Here is a 19,898-nt window from a genome sequence, read left to right as displayed (position 1 = left end):
GGCTGTGCAATGATGTCAGCCAGTGCCTTCAGTACCCTCGGATGGAGCTCATCTGGGCCTGCCGACTTAAATGCATCCAGTTCCTCCAAGTGACTCTGCACCATCTCAGGGTCTACGCTTGGTAGTCTGGTGCCCTGCTGCTGCCTCTCTACAATCCCAGTGAGAGACTTGTCTTGCCCCTTCCCCATGAGAACCAGATCCTGCAATTTGGAAGCTTCCATCAGCTGTTTGAAGAAGGCCTCGTTCACCTCTTCCTCCTGATTTGGTGGCCTTGTAGCAGATGAGCACCATGATTGACTTAAGTTAGAATAAGTCTCAGGAAAACCTTTGCTGTAAGAGCTGTTAGATAGTGGAACAAGCTGCCCAGGGTGGTTGTGGAATGTCCTTCACAGGAAGCTTTCAGGAAGAAGCTGGAGGGGCATCTGTCTGGGATGGTTTAGGACTGCCAAGGGATTGATGAGAGCCACGTTCACGTAGTGATCCCTGGTAACATCTCTGATGGCCAAGAGCTCCCGAATCATTAAAAATGTCAAAGTGCACAAAGATAAAGATACAGACACTGTTTTTGTCATACAAAAGAATGAGGACTGCCACAATGTGCATCTGGGCAGGGGATGCAGGCAAATTTTGGGTAGATCCTCAAAACCCACAATGGTGCTACACACTTGTTTCTCCTGCTTTCTGTCCAAATACACATTCCCAGAGCATCACTTGGAGATCATGAAAAGATCTGTGCAGCCCAGAGCAGGTGAAAAGAGGAGAGAACAATGCTCAGTAGCTGGAGAATGAAGTAGAGTTCCACAGCTGGCTTGGTTATGAAAAATGAAAGAAACTGGGATAAGTTTATGGATAGAAAAATTGAAATGGGTGCTCTAGCTCTTCACTCAGTGTGAGAGATATGTAGAGTTGTGTTTGTGTTTCCTAGATTGCATACAGTGTGGAAGGTATCTAGTTATCGCAGTTTGTGTGCTTTTGCTGGTTGCCGCGTGGGGCCAGTAGGGAATTTTTTTTCCCCCTCCTGATTGTTACTCATGTCTGGGTTTTGTTTTTGTTTTCTGCTTTCCTCAGAAGTTTTGTGTGTTGACCACAGCTAAGAGTGGGGATCTTGTCTGGGGGATGAGAGTGCTGATGCTCCTGCTGGGACTTAAAAACTCAGAGGTTCTTTGCTAAATTATCTTGCTCTTCTGCTCAGGGTCAGACCAATCACCACATTTGGGGTCTGAAAGGAATTTTATCGCTTGGTCAAACTGTTATTGCTTGTGGCAGTTTTTGTTTTCCTCAGGAGCAAGGGGCATGTGAAGGGGTGGAGCTTTCCCTTTCACATGAGTATACTTCCTTTTCAGGTTTAAATAATCTGCAGCAAACCATTTTCAGCTGGCCTCTTCTCAGAAGCACTAGCGAATTGCCCATCAAGAATGATGGGGAGGAGCGGGGGGACAGAGCACCACCACCCCACGCCATTGCCTCCCAGGAGCGGGGCAGGGGGAAGCTTGTATCCACGCTCCCGCCGCTCCACATCCATCCCTGTGCCACCTCCCCTCCCCCCCACCCATTCTGCCTCCAGATGGCTTAGACAGGGTTGATTCTGCCTTGAGTGGGTATTTGGACCAAATTACTTCCTGAGATCCCTTCCAGCCCTACTTGTCTATGATTCCTTATCTTTAAGCCCAGAGTTGTCTTGGTGCCTTGGTATATGGAACAGTTAAAGATGGCATGGTTGTCAATTTTGTACCTTTAAAACCTTTAAAAATTGACAGATTGATATATGAATGGAATTTGATCCTTCTCTAAAACCATTTCTCTTAGAGGAACCTGCATCTCCTATTTGCAGGTCACTAACAATAAGTTAACAATAGAGGTACAAAGAGAATGGATATAGCACAGCTGTCATTCCATGGCAAAAAAGAAAAAAAAAGCTTTTAGCTATGAGCAAAAGATTTTCCATGTTTAAAATACAAGATATGATACACTGCCTCAATTATTGTCAGCATGGGAAATGGCAGTAAGTAAAATGTGTCTCGCTGTATAATCAAAACTTATTTAAAATTTTTTTGAAACTCAGCTGTTCCGTAGTCAGTTATACTAGATTTTAATGGAATCAAATTGTGTAGTTTGAGAAGAAGGAGAAAGCCAGGTGGAGGTGATATTTTTATGGAACTCTTAAGATCTGTCATAGACATTGTAGCCTCAACAAACTTGTAACTTCAGTAATTGCTTGCATTTTCTCAAAAAGGTTCTGTTTTGGGGCCTATAAGGTCCTAAACCAGTGATTCTCAACCAGGGTGTCGTGGCAGCCTGGGGTGCCTGGAGCACCTTTCAAGGGTGCTGCAGGGTGCCGTGCAATGTTAGCACTACTAAGTGTGCAAATATGATTCACAAGATAAACCCAGAGATTTCAAATAGTCATCCATAGTGTTAAAAACATTCTGATCTGTTGTGGTCTTTTTTGAGTTTTTTGCAACAGAAGAATTACTCTATTACTTTCCTGTAGTCAAAAAAGGCATGAAAGCTAAGAGCTGGCATTTTCCAAGGGGTGCCTTAATTCTAAGAATGTATGCCTTGAGTCTAAAGAGGTTGAGATGCCCTGACTTAAATGGTCTGAGTCCTCCATACCTAAGAGACCCCTTCTTTCTTATGCTTCATTTTAATCCCTAAGGTTAGCTGAGAGCAACCTCCCATGAGTATCATTAGTATGCCAAGTTCACTTGGTGAAAACATGTGGGAAGTTGTTTTTTGGTAGCTTCTCCTCAGATCTGGAACTGCTACCTCCTTGTGGCCCACTGGGACATTTTCCTGAACTGCTCTAAGATCTTGTTATTTGGCAGGCATTTAGCAAGCAAGGCTAACTTGGATTATCTTTTAGGACAGTGGGGCCAATTTTTCAGCAGGTATGCCACAAATTAGCCCATCCATCTCCCTGAGTGCCATTCCAAAATCCTTCCTCTGCCCGATCTGTTTTTTGTTTCCTGCCCTGTGCTCCCTGCCTGCTCTGCTTTCTGCATCTTGCCCTATGTGTCGCTGTGCTGTCTGTCCCATCCCCAATCTTCTGCATGCCATAGACAGAGGTTGCCAGTACCACTTGTGGCATACATGCTGCAAGTTGGCCATCTCAGTTTTTTTTAAATCTTATTTTAATATTTCACCTGCTTTTATAAGTCATTTTATTTCTTATTGCAGTCTGCCCTGAGCCTTTGTTGGAATGAGCTGTATTTAATAGAATGATTAAATAACTGAATACATTTTTCAGAAAATGGTGTAAGATTTTATTACAATATAATGGGATAACCCAGATTGGAAACAATGAGGATTCTACTTAAACTACTATTTTAATTACTATAGTGAGGATTCTACTATAACTTTATCTCCTGTGAAATGAAGGTCATACAATTTAGGCATTTTCAATAGCTAGACTTTGAGATGACAAGATAATTGACAAGCCTGACTTTTGCCTGTTTTGTATGCCTCTGTCTCTCTGGAACATAGAAATCATAGAAAATTAAGGTCGGAAGGGGCCTCAGGAGGTCATGTAGTCCAACCCCCTGCTCAAAGCAGCACCATCCCCAACTAGATCACCCCAGCCAAAGGTTTGTCTAGCCAGGTCTTGAAAACCTCCAAGGGTGGAGATTCTACCACCTCTCTGGGTAACCTGGTCCAGTGTTTTACTACCCTCCTAGTGAGAAAATTCTTCCTAATATCTAACCTAAACTTCCCTTGCTGCAACTTGAGACCATTGCTCCTTGTTCTGTCATCTGCCACCACTGAGAACAGTCTAGCTCTGTCCTCTTTTGAATCACCCTTCAGGTAGTTGAAGGCTGCTATTAAATCCCCCTCAATCTTTTTTTCTCTAGACTAAATAAGCCCAGTTCCCTTAGCCTGTCCCCACATGTCATGTGTATCAGCCCCCTCACTATTTTTTATGCCTTCTGCTGGACTTTCTCCAGTTTGTCCACATCCTGTACGTAGTGGTGAGGCCAATACTGAACACAGTACTCCAGATATGGCTTCCCCAGTGCTGGATAGAGGGGAATAATCACTTCCCTTGACCTAGTGGCAACACATCTACCAATGCAGCCCAGTATGCTGTTGGCCTTCTTGGCAACAAGGGCACGTTGCTGTCTCATATTCAGCTTACTGTCCACTGTAACCCCAGGTACTTTTCTGCAGAGCTGCTGCTCAGCCAGTCAGCCTCTAGCCTGTACTGGGGCATAGGCTTGTTCCATCCTAAGTGCAGGACTTTGCACTTGTCCTTGTTGAACAAATGGAAACCCAATGTTTATTCCCAGTTGTATAAATAATTTGCTGCTAATTAAAATAATAACAGTCATGGATTGCAGTATCAGTCAGACTGTGGAATATAGGACACTATCTTTATTTTTATTTTTAGGTTACTACTTTAGTGAGCTGTCCACAAAACCCTTCAAAGAAGAAGAAGGGATGCTCCAAAAGAGCCCATGTTCTTTTAGCCTCTGTGGAAGAAGCCACCTGGAATCTATTGGACAAGGGAGAGAAAATTGCCAAAGAAGCAACTGTATTAAAGGAAGAACTTAATACAGCCCTTCATGATGTTCATAAAGAAAGTAAGTATGGTATACACTGTGCCAAACAATCTAGGCACCTCATGGAATTCACATACGCATATTGTTCTTGTATGTTTATCTGTCTCTACAATTTTTTATGCTGGAGGATAGCTTAGTGATCATCAGACTGAAGAACATCTTGTAGATACATTTATAGACACTGTAGAACTGTAGATGTCACATATACAAATTCTGGTGTTATATAAAGTGCAAACATTTCTGATCACATAGTGTTGTGTTAATTCAAATCTTCTTAAAATAATGCAGATTGGTGTGAAATACTACTTCTTTTGTTTGTCGTCTCACCTGGATGAAAATAATTCCATATCTTATTTTACTGTTTATTTACTCTTTTGGCCTTGCTGGTTGAGAAGGAGGATGTTTGCTACATGGATTTGGGTTTGGACAGGCTAACCTATTTTATTAGTCCCTTGTACGTACCAAGATGGGAAACTCTGACTAGCCATTTTTAATGTGAAAAGCTCAGATATGAGAAGAGAGATAGAAGATCATTTATCTCCAGACTCCTTCCTCTTGGCTCTTCTGAAGCCTAAGGAATCTGGGATGTGCTTTCTCCTTACATTCTGAGATCAGGAGAAGAGTTGTGAGGAAGACATTTATTATTTAAGTGGAACAAGTACAAAACTCAGTGATCATATGAATCTATGATTCACATGTCATTGGATAATGGGTCAGATTATTGGTAAACAGAGGAACAGGATGCGCTGAGGTCTGTGAAGTAATATAATAATTTTGGCTGCATTTGGGAGTGAAATCAAGGAGAATGGTGCAAAGAACAGCAATTGGAAACTCAGGCCCTCTCTCCATGTTACAGATATCATGCAATTAACTGGTTAATTGTGCAATTACCTTGAGACCAGTTACTCATCAGTACTTGAGTTACTCATCAGTAACTCATGAGTTACTCATGAGTAACTCATGAGTGCAAAGCACTCATCACATCATAAAAAGTTCCAGCTAGCTATAAAATTAGATCCTGAAAACGTGTAATCAATTTTATTGCTGGGTGCTATTAAGCTTCAATCTGCGTGTGTAGCAGGGTCTCCTGCATGGCTGGGAGGGTGGGGGTGGGGGAAGATCCCAGCTGCAGGGGTGCACCACACACAACTGGGCTTGGGAGTCCCACAACTGAGGGGGATCTCAGCCCCAGCAGCTGCTGACTCTGGGTCCTGGCAGCACAGGGACCCAGAGTTCTACAGCTGAGGATGCTGGATGCTGAGAACCAGCTGGGCCCTGGCAGCTGAAGGGTGCAGCTGTCTTGAGGGTGTGCAAAACTTCTAGGGCTGAGGGATTGCAGCAGCTATGATTTCCCAGCTCCAGGGGTGTGTTACACATCTGTTGGTGCTAAAGCATTGCTAAAACATAATCAACTTAGAGTGAACATGGAATACGCAACACAACCATTCACCTTAACTAAAACCTAAATGTTACCTTGGTAGTTTCTTATATATATAGAAAAAATACTTAGCCCAATGGTCTCACCCAATCCCAGCTGTTACTCCACCACAGGGTCTGATGGCCAGTCAGCATTCCTGAAAGTAGAGGGTGGTCATATGTGGGTAGTCTTTTGCCTGTTGTTCAGTCCAGATGTTACTTGATGATGACACACACTTAACTTCCTTGCTGCCTCCCTTTTATGCTTTTTCTTTAACTTCACTTCTCTGATGACTCTTCATTTCTGGGATACCATTGATTGGTTTCCCTGTGATCATCATCCCATTCATGTTTTTATCCTGTCAGCATATTCCTTCGTTTCAACAAACCCATCACATGCACAAATCTTAATTTTGTTTTTTACCAGACTCCTAATTTGGTCTTGTCCATTAAAACTGGAAATTTCCAAGGTTCTGAAGTTGGGCACTGTCCCATCGGTCCCCTGTTATCACTTTTCATTAACATATCCAATCATTTCATGCCTCTGATTCAGTTGACTAGTGCCAAGTTCAGTTACTTTGAGCTAGTAACAAGGCTAATGTTCTACACACATAAGTTGATAACATTAGAACATAAACTAATTTCTTACACTGATAAAAAAATGAAAAACATAATGTGAAATCAATCTCAAGGGTATACAGTGAAGATACAAAATGCAAAAGAAAATTTCAAATAATACTGTAATTCACCACTCAGGCAGGTGCAACTAAAGCTAAAATGTGCCAACCTACCCTAACAGTTGCATGGGCACCCCCAGGACTGGGAACCCCTCAATTGCAGGGGCTCACTTTTTGCTGGTGCAGGAGGAACCTGCCTCTTGCCATGCCATGTACATGTTGTGATTGTGTGGATTGCACATTAGATCCCATCATGCATTTACCTGTACATGTCAAGGGAGCCTCAGTCATAATATATATGTAAACCAGACCACTAGATTCTCACTGTAGAGAGTTTAAATTATTTGGAAAGTCATGCAGTCTCCAACTTCTCAAGTTTCAGCAAGGGAAGTTTAGATTCAATATTAGGAAAAAAACTGTCTCACTAGGAGGGTGATGAAGCCCATACTAAAGATAAGAAGGTTCAGTGCTGTACCCAATGGGCCCCCACAAGGGTACTCATGGCGGATGACTCACAGTGGATGACTTGGGGCTCCATATCCCAGATACCCTGTCTGCTCACCAACTGTAGGTGTCGATGGCTCTCCAGCAGTCTTTGCTGATCCCAGATGCCATCTCAGCTTGATCATAAACAGGGGAAAATGTGTAGGTTGGCCTCATTCCTCAGTGTCCTTGGGGCCATAATTGGCCTTTCTACATCCGGCTGCTAGTCATTGCAGTGTTACTGACAAAAGCGACTGAACCAAAAGCTCCCGGTAAGCAGAACCAAAATAGGCCCCTTGTGGTTGAGGGTTGGAGCCATCTGCCCCTAAACCACTAGATGTCTCACCAAGTAAGTCTGGGGGCTTTCTCTGCTAACATTTTATTCATCACATCCGAAAAAACTACTTCACAGTCAGGGCGGCTAGGAGCTGGAACCAACTTCCAAGGGAGGTGGTGCTGGCCCCTACCCTGGGGATCTTTAAGAAGAGGCTGGATACTTACCTGGCTGGACTCATTTGAGTCCCGTTTTTGTTTTTAGGGTGAGTGGTTTTGTTTGTGTTTTTGGGTTGTTCTCCCGCCCTGGCGGGGGGTCGGGCTAGAAGATCTATTAGGTCCCTTCCGACCCTGAAACTATGAAACTATGAAACTATCTCTTCTTTGATAGGCTGGTATCTATGATAGGGGGTTCTTCTCCCCTTTTCTTGGACTATCTTTCCCTGTGTTGTAATGATCTTATACATGGCCCCCTTCACTCACCCTGGTGCTTTGCTAAAAATGTCCTCACATTCCCGAACCATCTGTCTCAACTATTTCCATTGACTTTCCATGAGATGTTCCCCTAAAGCTACCCTGTTCTCTGGGTCTACACTCTTTTCACTTTCTTCTATTCCTCTTCTAAATTCCTCTTTCTTGAGTAACAGAGTTACTAAAAGACCTTCTGGCTCTCACCATAATTTAAACAAATTTATATGGTATATTTGTTTTTCCTTTTTATGTCCTGGCTGGAATACAGGGTCAGCCCATTTCACAATTTTGTAAGGCCCCTGCCAGAAGGTCAGGACTTTACTGGTGGAAGTGAGAAGAAGTACCAAGACCCTCTGACCAATTTGGAAGCACTGCTCCTGAGCATTTTTATCATAGCATTCCTTTTGCCTACTTTGTGCTTGTTCTAGGTTACTTGTTGCTACCTGTATGGCAGACTGCAACCTTTTCCGCAAAGCGCTGACATAACGAGAGGCCTCTGTCCTGTATCCCCCAGTTTCCCACCCTCCCCTAACTAGGTCTAACAGACTATGAGGACAATGCCCGTACACCAGCTTGAAAGGTGCATAACCCAAAGATGCCTGGGGAGGACGTCTGTGACTTAAAAAAGCAATGGTGGCACCAAAAGATCCCATCTTCTAGGGTGGTCCTGAGTGCAGCGGTGAAGTATGCTTTTCAAAGTACTGTTAAAACATTCTACTGGGCCATTGGTCTGAGGGGATAGACTGATGTCCTCAAATGCATTATTTTAAACACTCAGCGCATGCTTTTGAGGACATGAGACATGAAGTTAGATCCCTGATCTGTAACTATTTCTCAGGGAACCCCCACCTTGAAATCCACTTAATTAATTCCTCTGCTATCCTTGGGCCAGGATGGTCCTGAGAGGCATGGCCTTGGGGTGCTGTGTGGCATAATAGTGATGACAAGTAACACCTGATGCCCACTCAAACTTTTAGGTAAAGGGCCCACAGGCTTGGTGATGATGGATATCACTCTCAGTGGAGCTTTAGGAGTTTTCTCCTGGATCACCCTCTGACATTCAGCATAAGTTGTGCAGAATTGGTCTACCTCCTCATATAAGTGAGCCAGAAAAACTGGTAAGAGAGACAATCTTCTGTTTTCTCCTTACCCAGATGCCCTTCCAGGGGTTTCTATGGGCCAGCTGTAGCAGAGGGATTCTAAAAGGCTGAGGCACCATTTTCTGCGCTATCTTCTCTCCTTCTGCCTTTCCCCCTTTAATCCTATACAAAAGTCCCTTTGTGACCTCACACCAGGCTAACCTATTACAAAGATTAGGACAAATTATCTGCTTCTCCCTTCATGCCATCTCTGTCTCAAACATGATCAGAAGGCCTTTTCCTTCCTTTGTGCCTCCTGAAATTGTGTGTCACTAGCAAGACACTCTGTGTGGAGAATACTCTCTTCCTCCTCCTTGGACTGCTTTGTCTCTTCTTCTCCAATCAGACCCATGTGGCCCCTGGCTTGAGAGCTGGCTACATCCAGGATATTATAAATTTCAGGCCAGTCTCTACTCAAAACTGTTGGAGGGCATCCACCTCTGTCATTGCACCTGGTTGCAGGTCCATGGCTTCTTCCAGGGCTGGAATTTGGTCTAAGTTCCTGGCCAATTCACTAAATTTTCAGGAGTAGGTACTATATTGCTTTGGGTCTCTCCTGACTGACATCTTACTGTAGTGTGACATCAGGGTGAAAGGTCAGCACTGCTACTGCTGCTCTCTGGTGTAATGTTCTTTCCTGCCACATCTTTTATTTTCTTTAAGGTTGGGACCTGATTATGTGTTAGTTGATAGGTCTGGGCTGGTCCCTCAGAAGATTTACTTCTTGGGACTCCGCCTTTCCTTACACCTCACCCTTACCACATCCTGTATGTTACATGGCTGGGTTTTCGTGTTGCCATCCCAAGATGACATGCTCTGTGGACAATTTTCTTTTGCATAAAGTAATTATACACACTACTTGTATAGGTGCCCCAGCTAGGTTGTATCAGGCACTGTACTGACTTTGAGTACTGGATGCCCCTCTATTGAGCTTTTATCTTCAAGATGGGGAAGTGTTTTCAACAGCAATTCACAGCTGTTCCATATCTTGACTGGGCACAGGTAGATTTGTATGAGTTGTGCTTCTAGTCAGGTGCTCCTAACTGATTAGTCAGAAGTCCATAAATTAATCAATTTAAATCACATTAACTTAAATCACTCTGTTAGAGGTTCCAGGTTTAACTCCACAGAAATCAATTCACTTAAAGATCTGGATCAATCACTTCAGTGGGACCCCTTAGTTCATATAATTCATTCAGAGTCCATATGCTTAGATCAATTCATTCAAAGTCCATATACTTGGAGCAATTACGCTGTTTGAAGCAGCTCAACAATTTTACTTATGATGTGTGTGTGTGTGTGTGTGTGTGTGCGCGCTCTCTCTATCCCGGTGATGGGGAAGAGTCCTGCCCCTGGCTCTGACCAAGATGCGCAGTCTGCGCTAAGCCAGTACTTCCCACCCGATGTTTGCAATACCTTCTTTAGTCCTTGCGCAGACAGGCCAAACTGGCTTTCCATAGCTCTGGGTCCCTCCTTTCATCAGTGGGCCTCTGACCACCTGTGCCAGTCACCTCCTGCTTTTCTTTCATGGGTTGCCATGGGATGATGCAGACTGGAGCATCTTCCTGTGTTCTCTGTATCTGGACACTGCAGTCTTGTTCTGGCTGCCCCTCTCTAGGGCCAGAAGTACTTTTCCTGGTTCCCTCACCACCTATTTGGAAGGAGCACAGGCTGTGGAAATGCAGAGTGATGCTCCGTGGCTCTAGCTGGGCTCCTTCCCTCACCTGAGGTAAGTATGGGGTGATTGCCTTTCCTAGGATTTTGTCATTGCCCAATGCTTCTCCCTTCACAATATTATATATGGTAATAGAAAGAATGGGTCTAAATAAAATATTGTTAGGATATCTAGGAGGTTGATGTCTTAGTGCAGGGCTGTCTGTTTGGTGGCCTGTGGGGTGCATGCAGCCTATTGGGGTTAAGCTGCAGACCCTGGGCCTCCATTTGGCCATCACTCCCCCTATCTCTCTGACTGCAATAGCAGCCAGTCTCCAGATCCCCCTTCCTCCTCTGACTTCTGCTTTCTGCCCCATGTGGCACAATGTGGGGAGCTGAGGGTGTGCAGGGCAGCAGTTGGAGGATACCCACATAGTGCATCAGGGTTATCTGCATGGTGTGCAGTCCAGGAGCCTGTGTTTCACCCTGGTGCAGTCCACTGGGCATCCTTTGGCTACTTAGAAGTTGGACAGCTCTATCTTGCTGCACAAAGGCTTAGGCTTTGGGATGCCTCACCCTCTGTAGTAGAAGACTTCTGCCCCAGAAAGCCTCATGGATGTTTCCCTGAAGCTAGGCCTAAGTCTTTCAGATGAAAACTTAAAAATCAAGGTATTTTCTGCTCTGTGTAGACACTGAATACTGAGAAGAGGGGTTTTGTCCTGGTGTACTCAGCCAAAATTATCTTCCCCTATACTGGGAATGGGAAGCCTATATGGAGCAGGGCTTTCTGTCACTGATGAAGGAAATATTTGTAGTCCTCCATTGCTTCAGATAGTTGGGAGTGGAGGGACAGCCCCCAGCTAGGAGTTAATCAGCAGTGGTGCAGCTCATCTACAGACAATAGGATTGGGGACTTATTTATGCCTAGCTACCTCTGCTTATGACTTCTCTTGCCACTGCTCAACAGCTCTCACTTTCCCAGTGAAGCTATTAAGGTTGGGACTAGATTTTATGGACTACTGTGGATATTACACTGGTTGCTGTCTTCCTTTGGGGCTCTGAAGGAATTTTAGTGTTTTCAGGAGGTTTTTTTCATTTGTTTTCCCACACTGTGTAGTTAATGAAGTTAGGTTCATATTGGCAGAGCTTATATGGCAGGTGTCCAGGGCAGGCACTTATTCCACAAGGAGCCCAGTTCCGTAAGAAACTAATAAACTAATATTGGACTTGGTGGAAGACCCGTAAGGAAGCTGGGGCAAGGAGATTGGGGCTACTGATATCTGGTGCAGTGAGGAAACAATCCCTTAACATCAGTAACACCTTGATACAGAGGAAGAAAGGTAGTGGTTCAGCAATGGCTGTGATTAGGTTAGAAGTGTGAAGAGTTGAAAATAGCTCCCCCAAATAGGTGAAAGTGAACAAGGAAAGAAGAGTGACCTGCATTACATAATTTATAGCCAGGATATATTCCCAGATCAGTTAATAAATTTGCAACCTGATTAAACCCATATTTCTTGCATCTTGTTTATTAGTTTGTGTGGTGAGAATTCCTTAGCCTCCAACATTCTGCCATTCTTACTTTCCTCTTCCTGCTTCAGAGATTGCTACACTTCATGGCTTATGATATATTTCTATGGTTGTTGAAGTGCTTTAGGATGTTTTGGGATGAAAGGCAGCATGACTCTCCAATATTATTATTAAGTGTCATAAATAATCAGCTGAGGCTTCTTTAAAAATCAGTTACTTCAGAGCACTCATAAAATTTTAGCCTATCCATTCTGGTCAGGTAGCACAAGATAAGAAAATTGTATAGTTTTATATTGATTTTTATACATAGATAATATAAAAATATTTCAGACTTTCAATTTATTTATTGACCCTGAGCCAAGATCAGAGATGACTACAAAAATAAATAATACATAAAGTAGATTACATGCAGCTCATACATTTTAAAAGAAAGTTAAGTCAATGTTTTTCCTATCATTATGCAATGACAAATTAAGTACTCACAGGCAATCTTCCTCCAAGGATTTGCTGAACTGTTCAAGTTAATTTTAAGAAGTCGGTGAACTGTAGCACAATACATGCCAGTTTGGTAATATTGCAGCTGTGTTTAATCTGTTGCAGCTATTTTTTGGTTTTAGATTGTGGTATGCCATCCAAATCACACCGTATTGAACTGTTACTCATGTCACATTCTCCTGGTGTTAGATGTCTTATGTTATTTACTTTGATGTCGTTGGAAGGATGTGCATCATTAATCCTGATAAACTATGTATATACCCAGGCATGTGTCATGTATGTCACAGTATACATTTTTGATTTTCTGTGGGTGTCATTTTTTATGATGAATAGAAGGTATTTTTATTTGTCTGCCTTCTAATAAATTATTAGATGTCTGCTTCCAGATGCAGCTTCTATACAGTGATAATACTGCAATTTTAAAATTATCTTCTGGATAATTCTGCTTTGATTTGGACTAAGCTATCTGTCTCCTAGTTGCAAATCTACAGCTAGAAGTGACAGAGAAAATCTCTCATCTGCTTGTGTTTCAGCTGATGTCACTCACTGAGGATCTGTGAGTGCTCAGAAATGTGTAGATAGTGATATTTGAGTTAGACTCTTGTCCTTTTGACTGGTGAAGGTCAGTGTTACAGATAACATAGTAACTCTTGGAGTTTACTGGCAATGCTTTAAGGGTCACTGTTAAAGGAGTGATAGACTTTTTCTCAAGATGACAGTACCAACTTACTTATTACTGTCTTGTCTGATATTTTTCCTTTGGAGGGTAGCATCGGGGGAAGTGGGATGAGAAGATTATTTCAAAGGATGTATTTCTGTTTACTTAATATATCTGGTGTAACTCAATGACTCACCCATTATCTTTTGAGGTTGTAATACAGATGTGGTCTAGCTGACTGAGACCCAGTTCTGACAAAACAGACAAATGGTGGAATTCTGGTCCTATCAAAGGCAAGTTCATGGAGTTTTATCATTGACTTCAGTGGAATAAGGATGTCACTTCATAGCATGGAAAGAAATGAAGACAAAAGACAAGGAAGCCTTATTTTAGCCCGTGGCTGAAGGAATATGCCTGTGGAAGAATGCCATCTCTGTCTCTTCCCAAACTCTATCAGGCTGATGACCAATCTGACAATTTGGTTACCATGGTCACTGCAGAGGGCAGACACCCCTGCCCCCATCAGCTTTATGTAACCTTGAGTTGTAACCTGAGCTGGATATATTCTTGAGGGAGGGGGAAACCTGCTCCCTCTGCCTACGTGACCAGCCTCACTCAGCTGGGTGGGGGCGCTTAAACTCCCTGTTGTTCTAAGTAATGTCATCATATCTGGGAGGGGGCTAGAGACCCTGCCAGTCTACCCAGCAACCAGTGATGCATTTCAAATTGGTTGGCTGTCAGCCAACAACTGCTGGCCTTCATTGGATCAGGTAAATGAGGTCATAAGGTCTATATAAGTTAAAGACTGCCCAGGAGGAGGAGCAGCAGCCATAATGAGAACTCTCAGAGAAGCTGGACCATCTGAAACCTGCTCTCTCTCTTGAAACTCATGGTCAATGAACTGCTTGCCTCCAGAGGAAATCTCTAGCTGCCTCTGGATGATACTTGTGAATAAGTTACTTGAGATCTAACTAGATATATAGCTTGCAGTAACACAGATGTGTAATCAAAGGCTACCATGTCACTGTTTGCTCTAAGGGATTTCTCTGATATTGCTCTACCCTGTACTCCTTGTAACCAATAAAGTTCTCTTCTGTACCTAGCATGGGAGACTTACTGGGAGAGGGTCTAGATTATGCCTTGGGGTCCCCTTGGTCCGGCTGACTAAGGGAGACCACTATTTATGCTTCAGACTGAGGGAAGCACCTGAAGTTCTAGCAGTGGGTCAAGTACCCTCAAGGACTACTAGGCCTGTGTTTACCAGGGGGCACAGAGCTAAGATCAGTCCAGACCCTGGGTGATGGTGGCGTTACCCCCAGGCTTGCAGGTGTGCTCCAGGAAGGGGGTCGGCTGGACGTGAAGCACCACCAGGGAGGCACTCAGAGTCTGGAAGGTGGTTGGCCGCAGTGAGGTGGCTGGTTCAATGCAAGAGCACCCGCTACTGGCCTGCCACAATGCCTACCATTTGCTGTTCTACTATTTTGATAATAGAAACATGTATTTCTGATGGTTTTGGCCATAATGAATGTTTGTGAGTAGGGTCAAGATTTAGCCCAAGATTCATGACATTAGAGCTGATCACTTAAAGCTGAGGTTTTCCAAATTTTTCATTGGGTGATCTGCTTTGTGAAACATTACTTCTTTCAAGAACCCTCAGCCCTCCCCTAAGTCTCATATATATACACCTCAAATATAATTTTTATCTGAATGATCAGAAAAGGATTGTGAGTGATCTGTGGACTGTGCTATGAAATCTGCTGGTTTAGTAGCTGCCATAAGGAATTTCAGTATTCTCTATTTATTCTTGCTTGGAGGAATTCTATTAAAAGCAACATGCATTAAATAAAATGCATTAGCTGCTAATAATCAAATGCAAAGACTTTGAAAATTAATCCAATTGCCAGATTTAAAATATTTGACATTTAATTTTTTTTTCTGTCTTACAAAATCCTGTATATTATTAGTCAAGAAAAAACTAACTCAGATACAAAGAAAAAAGTGTTATCGTTCAGTAGCTAACATTTTAGACTGTAAGGAGGAAACTATGATTTGTGTTTAAACTCAAATAGTTTGTTGTTGGAACTGATGTTTAATTGTTTGTAAAACAGAGCCACAATGTAGTTTATCACTAAGATAATGAGTCTGCCTTTGTGACAATTCCTGCTCCCCCTCCCCCCTGCCTTCACCCCTCCTTTCCTCCCTCCCAAACAGTGATGTTCAGGCTTAGCTAAAATGCTTGGTATTTATTGTCATTACTTACAAACTATATATGGTCTCTGAGACAACAGCTGTTGCCTCCATTATTTCCATCTATTGCCATATCAATGCTGCATGCATTTACCTTCTATCACGTGGCAAATGTGTTCTTAGATAAGCTTTAAGTCACAAATAATATAATCACCTAGAAACAAATATAGCATGCTTCAGTAATCCTTTAAAAGGAAATGACTAAATCAGCATTTGATATTTTGCATTTTCCTGTACAGCCTGTCTGTTAAAATGCACTTAAAAGAAATAACTAATTTTTGGAGAAAATTGGGAATGGTATCAAGAAAATTTACTTGAAGGAGTGGGACAATTCTATGTGATTAATACTATAATTCCTCCTAAAAGTTCGGTTAAGAAAAATTGTAAGGCTTTGACCTTGTAATGAGTTCTGTACACATGGACCTGTGCACTCATTTGCAGCTCCACTCAAATCACAATTGATGAGACAGAAAAGCAGATTTAAGCCACCTGTGCCTTGAGTCCCTTCATGCAGGCAAGGCCTGATCTACTGTCTATAGACATTAATGGAAAATTTTCTACTGGCATACTAGATGCTTTAGTAGATGTCCCTATGCGGGAAAGTTGTAATGAAGAATTTGGGCTGAAAGTGTAAATAGGATGTGACAGCTATGATTACACATTAAACAACCAGCTGCATGAAAAGTAGAAGCAGAGCTTCTGGGAATGAAGCACTTAAATGCGATGCAACAGAATATGCTAGTATCCAAACAAGGCTAGAAAGCCCAAGTAGCAGCAAAAATGTGACTTAGTTTCTTTAGTCTCTTTGAAGCTGCTGTGAGAAATTAAAATACCATGGTATCAAATACTGAGAGAAACCCCTCTGACTTTCTCTGACAACAGTAGCACAATTTCTTCAGTAGCTGCTGAAGCTGAACAAGAAGCTGGCAAGATTATTTTTGTAGAAAGAAGAAAACACTTTGAAGACCCTGCAACATTATTGCCTCATCCTCCATTGAAGATTGTTACACTGAAATCCAGTGTAGGGACCAGTGTAGATTTCTTGCTGCTTCTGGAATTGTTGATAGGAGTAGCAGCAAATATCATTTCTTCCATTTTAAGTTAGCCAGAAGACCCTAACCTTTTTTAACCAAACTGGAACTGGCCACAATGATCCATATCTAAACTATTGGCATTCACTCCATCGTTAAAAAATTGCAAAACTTCAGTTACTCCACAGTGTAGCAGTCCACCTACTAGAAACACCAGCTGCTATGACCACATCGTTCTGGTACTTTGCTCATTATGCTGTCTTCCCATAAAACACTAGGCCAAATGCAAGACCTCAGTGCTAATCTTCAAGTTCCACCCCCATGGAACTGGCTCTGAATACCTCAGTGGGTAACTCTCTCTTTCAGATGATGATGTATTTTCACAGCTATGTATCTCAAAAACTATAAAGCTGTTAATATCAATGATTGGTTTTAGGGTTGTGGGCTGTCTTGGCAACCAACCAAAGCTCTGGAATTCCTGATGGGAGGAGAGGAAGTTTTGATCACAAAATACATTGCCTTCAACCTAATCTTCTCACAGCTGCAAGTAAAAATAGGAAAAGAAGAAAAAATGAAGAGGAGTTGAAGGCAGATGAAGGGAAGGGAGTTAGATGAGGTAGTAAGAGAGAATGGATCTGAACAAAAGAAATAGATTAAAAGAAATTGTAAAAAACTGTAATTCTGTCCTTTTTCTGAATCAGGCAGGAATATTAAACTGTGACTTCAATGTAATTGTATTATCTCTTGGGAAGCACTGAGGTCAGGTCCTATGCCACCTATAAGGCATCTAAGTAGAATTAGGCACTCAAAGTGTGATCAAACTAGTTCACTGTAATCAAGTCCCTGAAAAAATGTTAGTATGCCTGCTTTTGTAACATGCTGTATTATAAGAATCCAGATTAGACAGCTATGCAGCTCACAGGCAAGTAGTGGCAAGCAGATCCATCAGCTGTTGCCTGTGACAAGAAATATATTGTAGTATCATAATTGCTTTATTTTCTTGCATTTCACTCTTTTGATGTCTCCAGTTCACAATAAGGGCTGGCAAGACTGCTTTTACTGTCTATTGCTGGCTTGTATCATTACCCAGAACTTTTCAATTACTGACCACCTTTCTTTATTGATACCCTCTGGGTGTACTTACACAAATTCACACTCCTTGCTGGTGCCTTCTGTCTGCTGGCAGTCAATCATTCTTCTGTTTTTCACTGGTGCTTAAAATTGTGAGCAGAGGAATAACAATTCATCCATCTCTATGGCAAATGATGGTGAAATGAGGGATGTTTATACTCTGTAGTGCTGCCATGCTGTTAGCTGCTAGTTACATTTTAGGGCATTTTAAACATTATGTATGTGCAGGAACTATAGTTTCTTTGAAGTCCTACTTTCTTCCTCTTGAGGATAGGCGGTAGCTGTGCTCCTGGTGTCAGGAAGAAGGCAGGGGTAGAGTCTAGTTGGTGTCAGCCTGCCCTACATTCTTTTCTCTTACGCTACTTGCTCATATCTCTCCTCTTTGCTTCACATTCTCATTTCAAATCATGGCCTTCCCAGTCTGGGTGCAACTGTTTTCCTTTTGCAGTACTGGTGACTGTCCCTATGTTATTGGTTGCACTGCTTAAGCACTTGAAATGCATTTCAGAGCTTTTGATAACACCCTCACTATTATGTCAGTGATGAATTTGACTGAACTTGAGTGAAGTACCACATGGTTGGTATTGTCAGGATAATACCCTGGTATCCCCAGCAACTTTGATTCCCATAGAGATAATATTAGCATCAACATTCACTTTTCAGACTTGGCTGAAGTCTGTCACAGGGCACTAAGGTGCCTGCTCCTTTAAGAGGAGAAAAATGCCTAGGGAGAGGGCCCTAAGAGCCAGACAGAACCCCCACAGGTGCAGGTTGCTATGGCAGCAGGCTAACAAGGGAATTAGCCTGCACCTGCACCCAGTCAGCTCACCGAAGAAGGCAGGGCCCTGTGCACATATAAACCCCAGGGCTGAGACCAGTGGGGCTTTTAGTTCTTTGGCAGCAGCCAGGGGAAGGAGCTTTCAGGGAAGATTTGCCCAGAGACACTCCTGATTGCCCGATATGCTGCATATAGGGCTAATGGGGCTCCAGGAGCTCACCAGGTACCCTGGCCTAAAAGGCACTTAGTGCTGGGGAGAAGTTTGACTCTTTTAAAGGGACAGAGCACACCCTGAGCTACTTGTATCATGTTATAGCTGAGGGGCTTATACTTTGGTTGCTGTTTATAAACCGGTGGACTGGACTGTGGCTATTGAGGAAGGAGAAGGCCTCATTGGGGGGCCCACTACAGTGTGGGGACCCCAGCGCCAGGGGGTGTGGTGACAGGGGGTGAGCAGACCCCAGCACCAGGGGGTGACAAAGGGGTTGCGGAGAGCCCAGCGCCAGTGAGGGTTGCGGAGAGCCCGGCGCCAGTGTGGGTGCAGAAACAGGGCTGCGGAGAGGCAAGGTTTAATTACCATCTGTGAGGCTTGGGGCATGGTAAAGGGGTGGTTTTGGAGCCATGTGTCTAGCCCATAAGGCTGGGGGTGTCCCATGAGGCAACCATTTTGAGCAGGACTCAAAAGGGCTCCAAGAACCCACCGTTCAGTGGGGTCCATCAGGACTGTGTTCAAACACAAACTTGAGGGCAGCCTCCCTATTTATTGTAATTACCAACAAAATGTGGCAGGTGAGGAAAGAGGTGCCCACTGGGAGCCCTAGGGGGGTCACGGCTATCCCTGGGGACCCCATCCCGTGACAGTCCCATGATTTTCCCTGTATTATGTTACATACGTCCAGGTTTTCTAATTCTGACTCCCACCCAAATTGAGACAAAAGATTAAAACTCATGGAAATGAACATGGGATGAGTTTTAATACCAAGGAAAAGGGACATATCTTAAATTTTGCCTCTTTCTAGGACTTATGAACTGTACTGTAGGCTGAAGGGAAGTGCTTTCCTGCATTTGGGATTTGCAGCCCTGAGTGTTTTCTTAGAAATGTATGCCTAAACTCTCTTTTTCAAAACCTGAGGAGCCTTTGTCCTTTCTTACAAAACAAGGTGGTGGTACTTCCCTTTATCCAATGACTTAATGGTTAGAGAAATTATTCAGGATGTGGTAGACAGAGTTTAAATTCTCTCCTCTGCCAGAGGGGAGGTGAGCCCAGATTGCTCACTTGCCAGAAGTTCCCTAACCAGCCTATTATAGGCATTCTGGCATTGCATGTGAGATCTCAATCCTCCATGCAAAGTGGAATAGCTTC

General features: G+C 43.1%; 1 protein-coding gene across 1 annotated transcript in view; it reads left to right on the top strand.

Moving 5' to 3' along the window:
- The window catches only part of CTNNA3 (catenin alpha 3), a 1,539,787-nt gene that overhangs the window by 48,647 nt on the left and 1,471,242 nt on the right, over window positions 1-19,898 (top strand). The window contains 1 exon segment of the mRNA XM_025205567.1: window positions 4,385-4,577. Within this exon segment, the coding sequence (XP_025061352.1) occupies window positions 4,385-4,577 (193 nt within the window).

This window comes from Alligator sinensis, unplaced genomic scaffold (genome assembly GCF_000455745.1).
Source record: "Alligator sinensis unplaced genomic scaffold, ASM45574v1 scaffold325_1, whole genome shotgun sequence".
Classification (NCBI taxonomy): Eukaryota; Metazoa; Chordata; order Crocodylia; family Alligatoridae; genus Alligator; species Alligator sinensis.
This window is presented reverse-complemented; position numbering and strand designations above follow the sequence as displayed.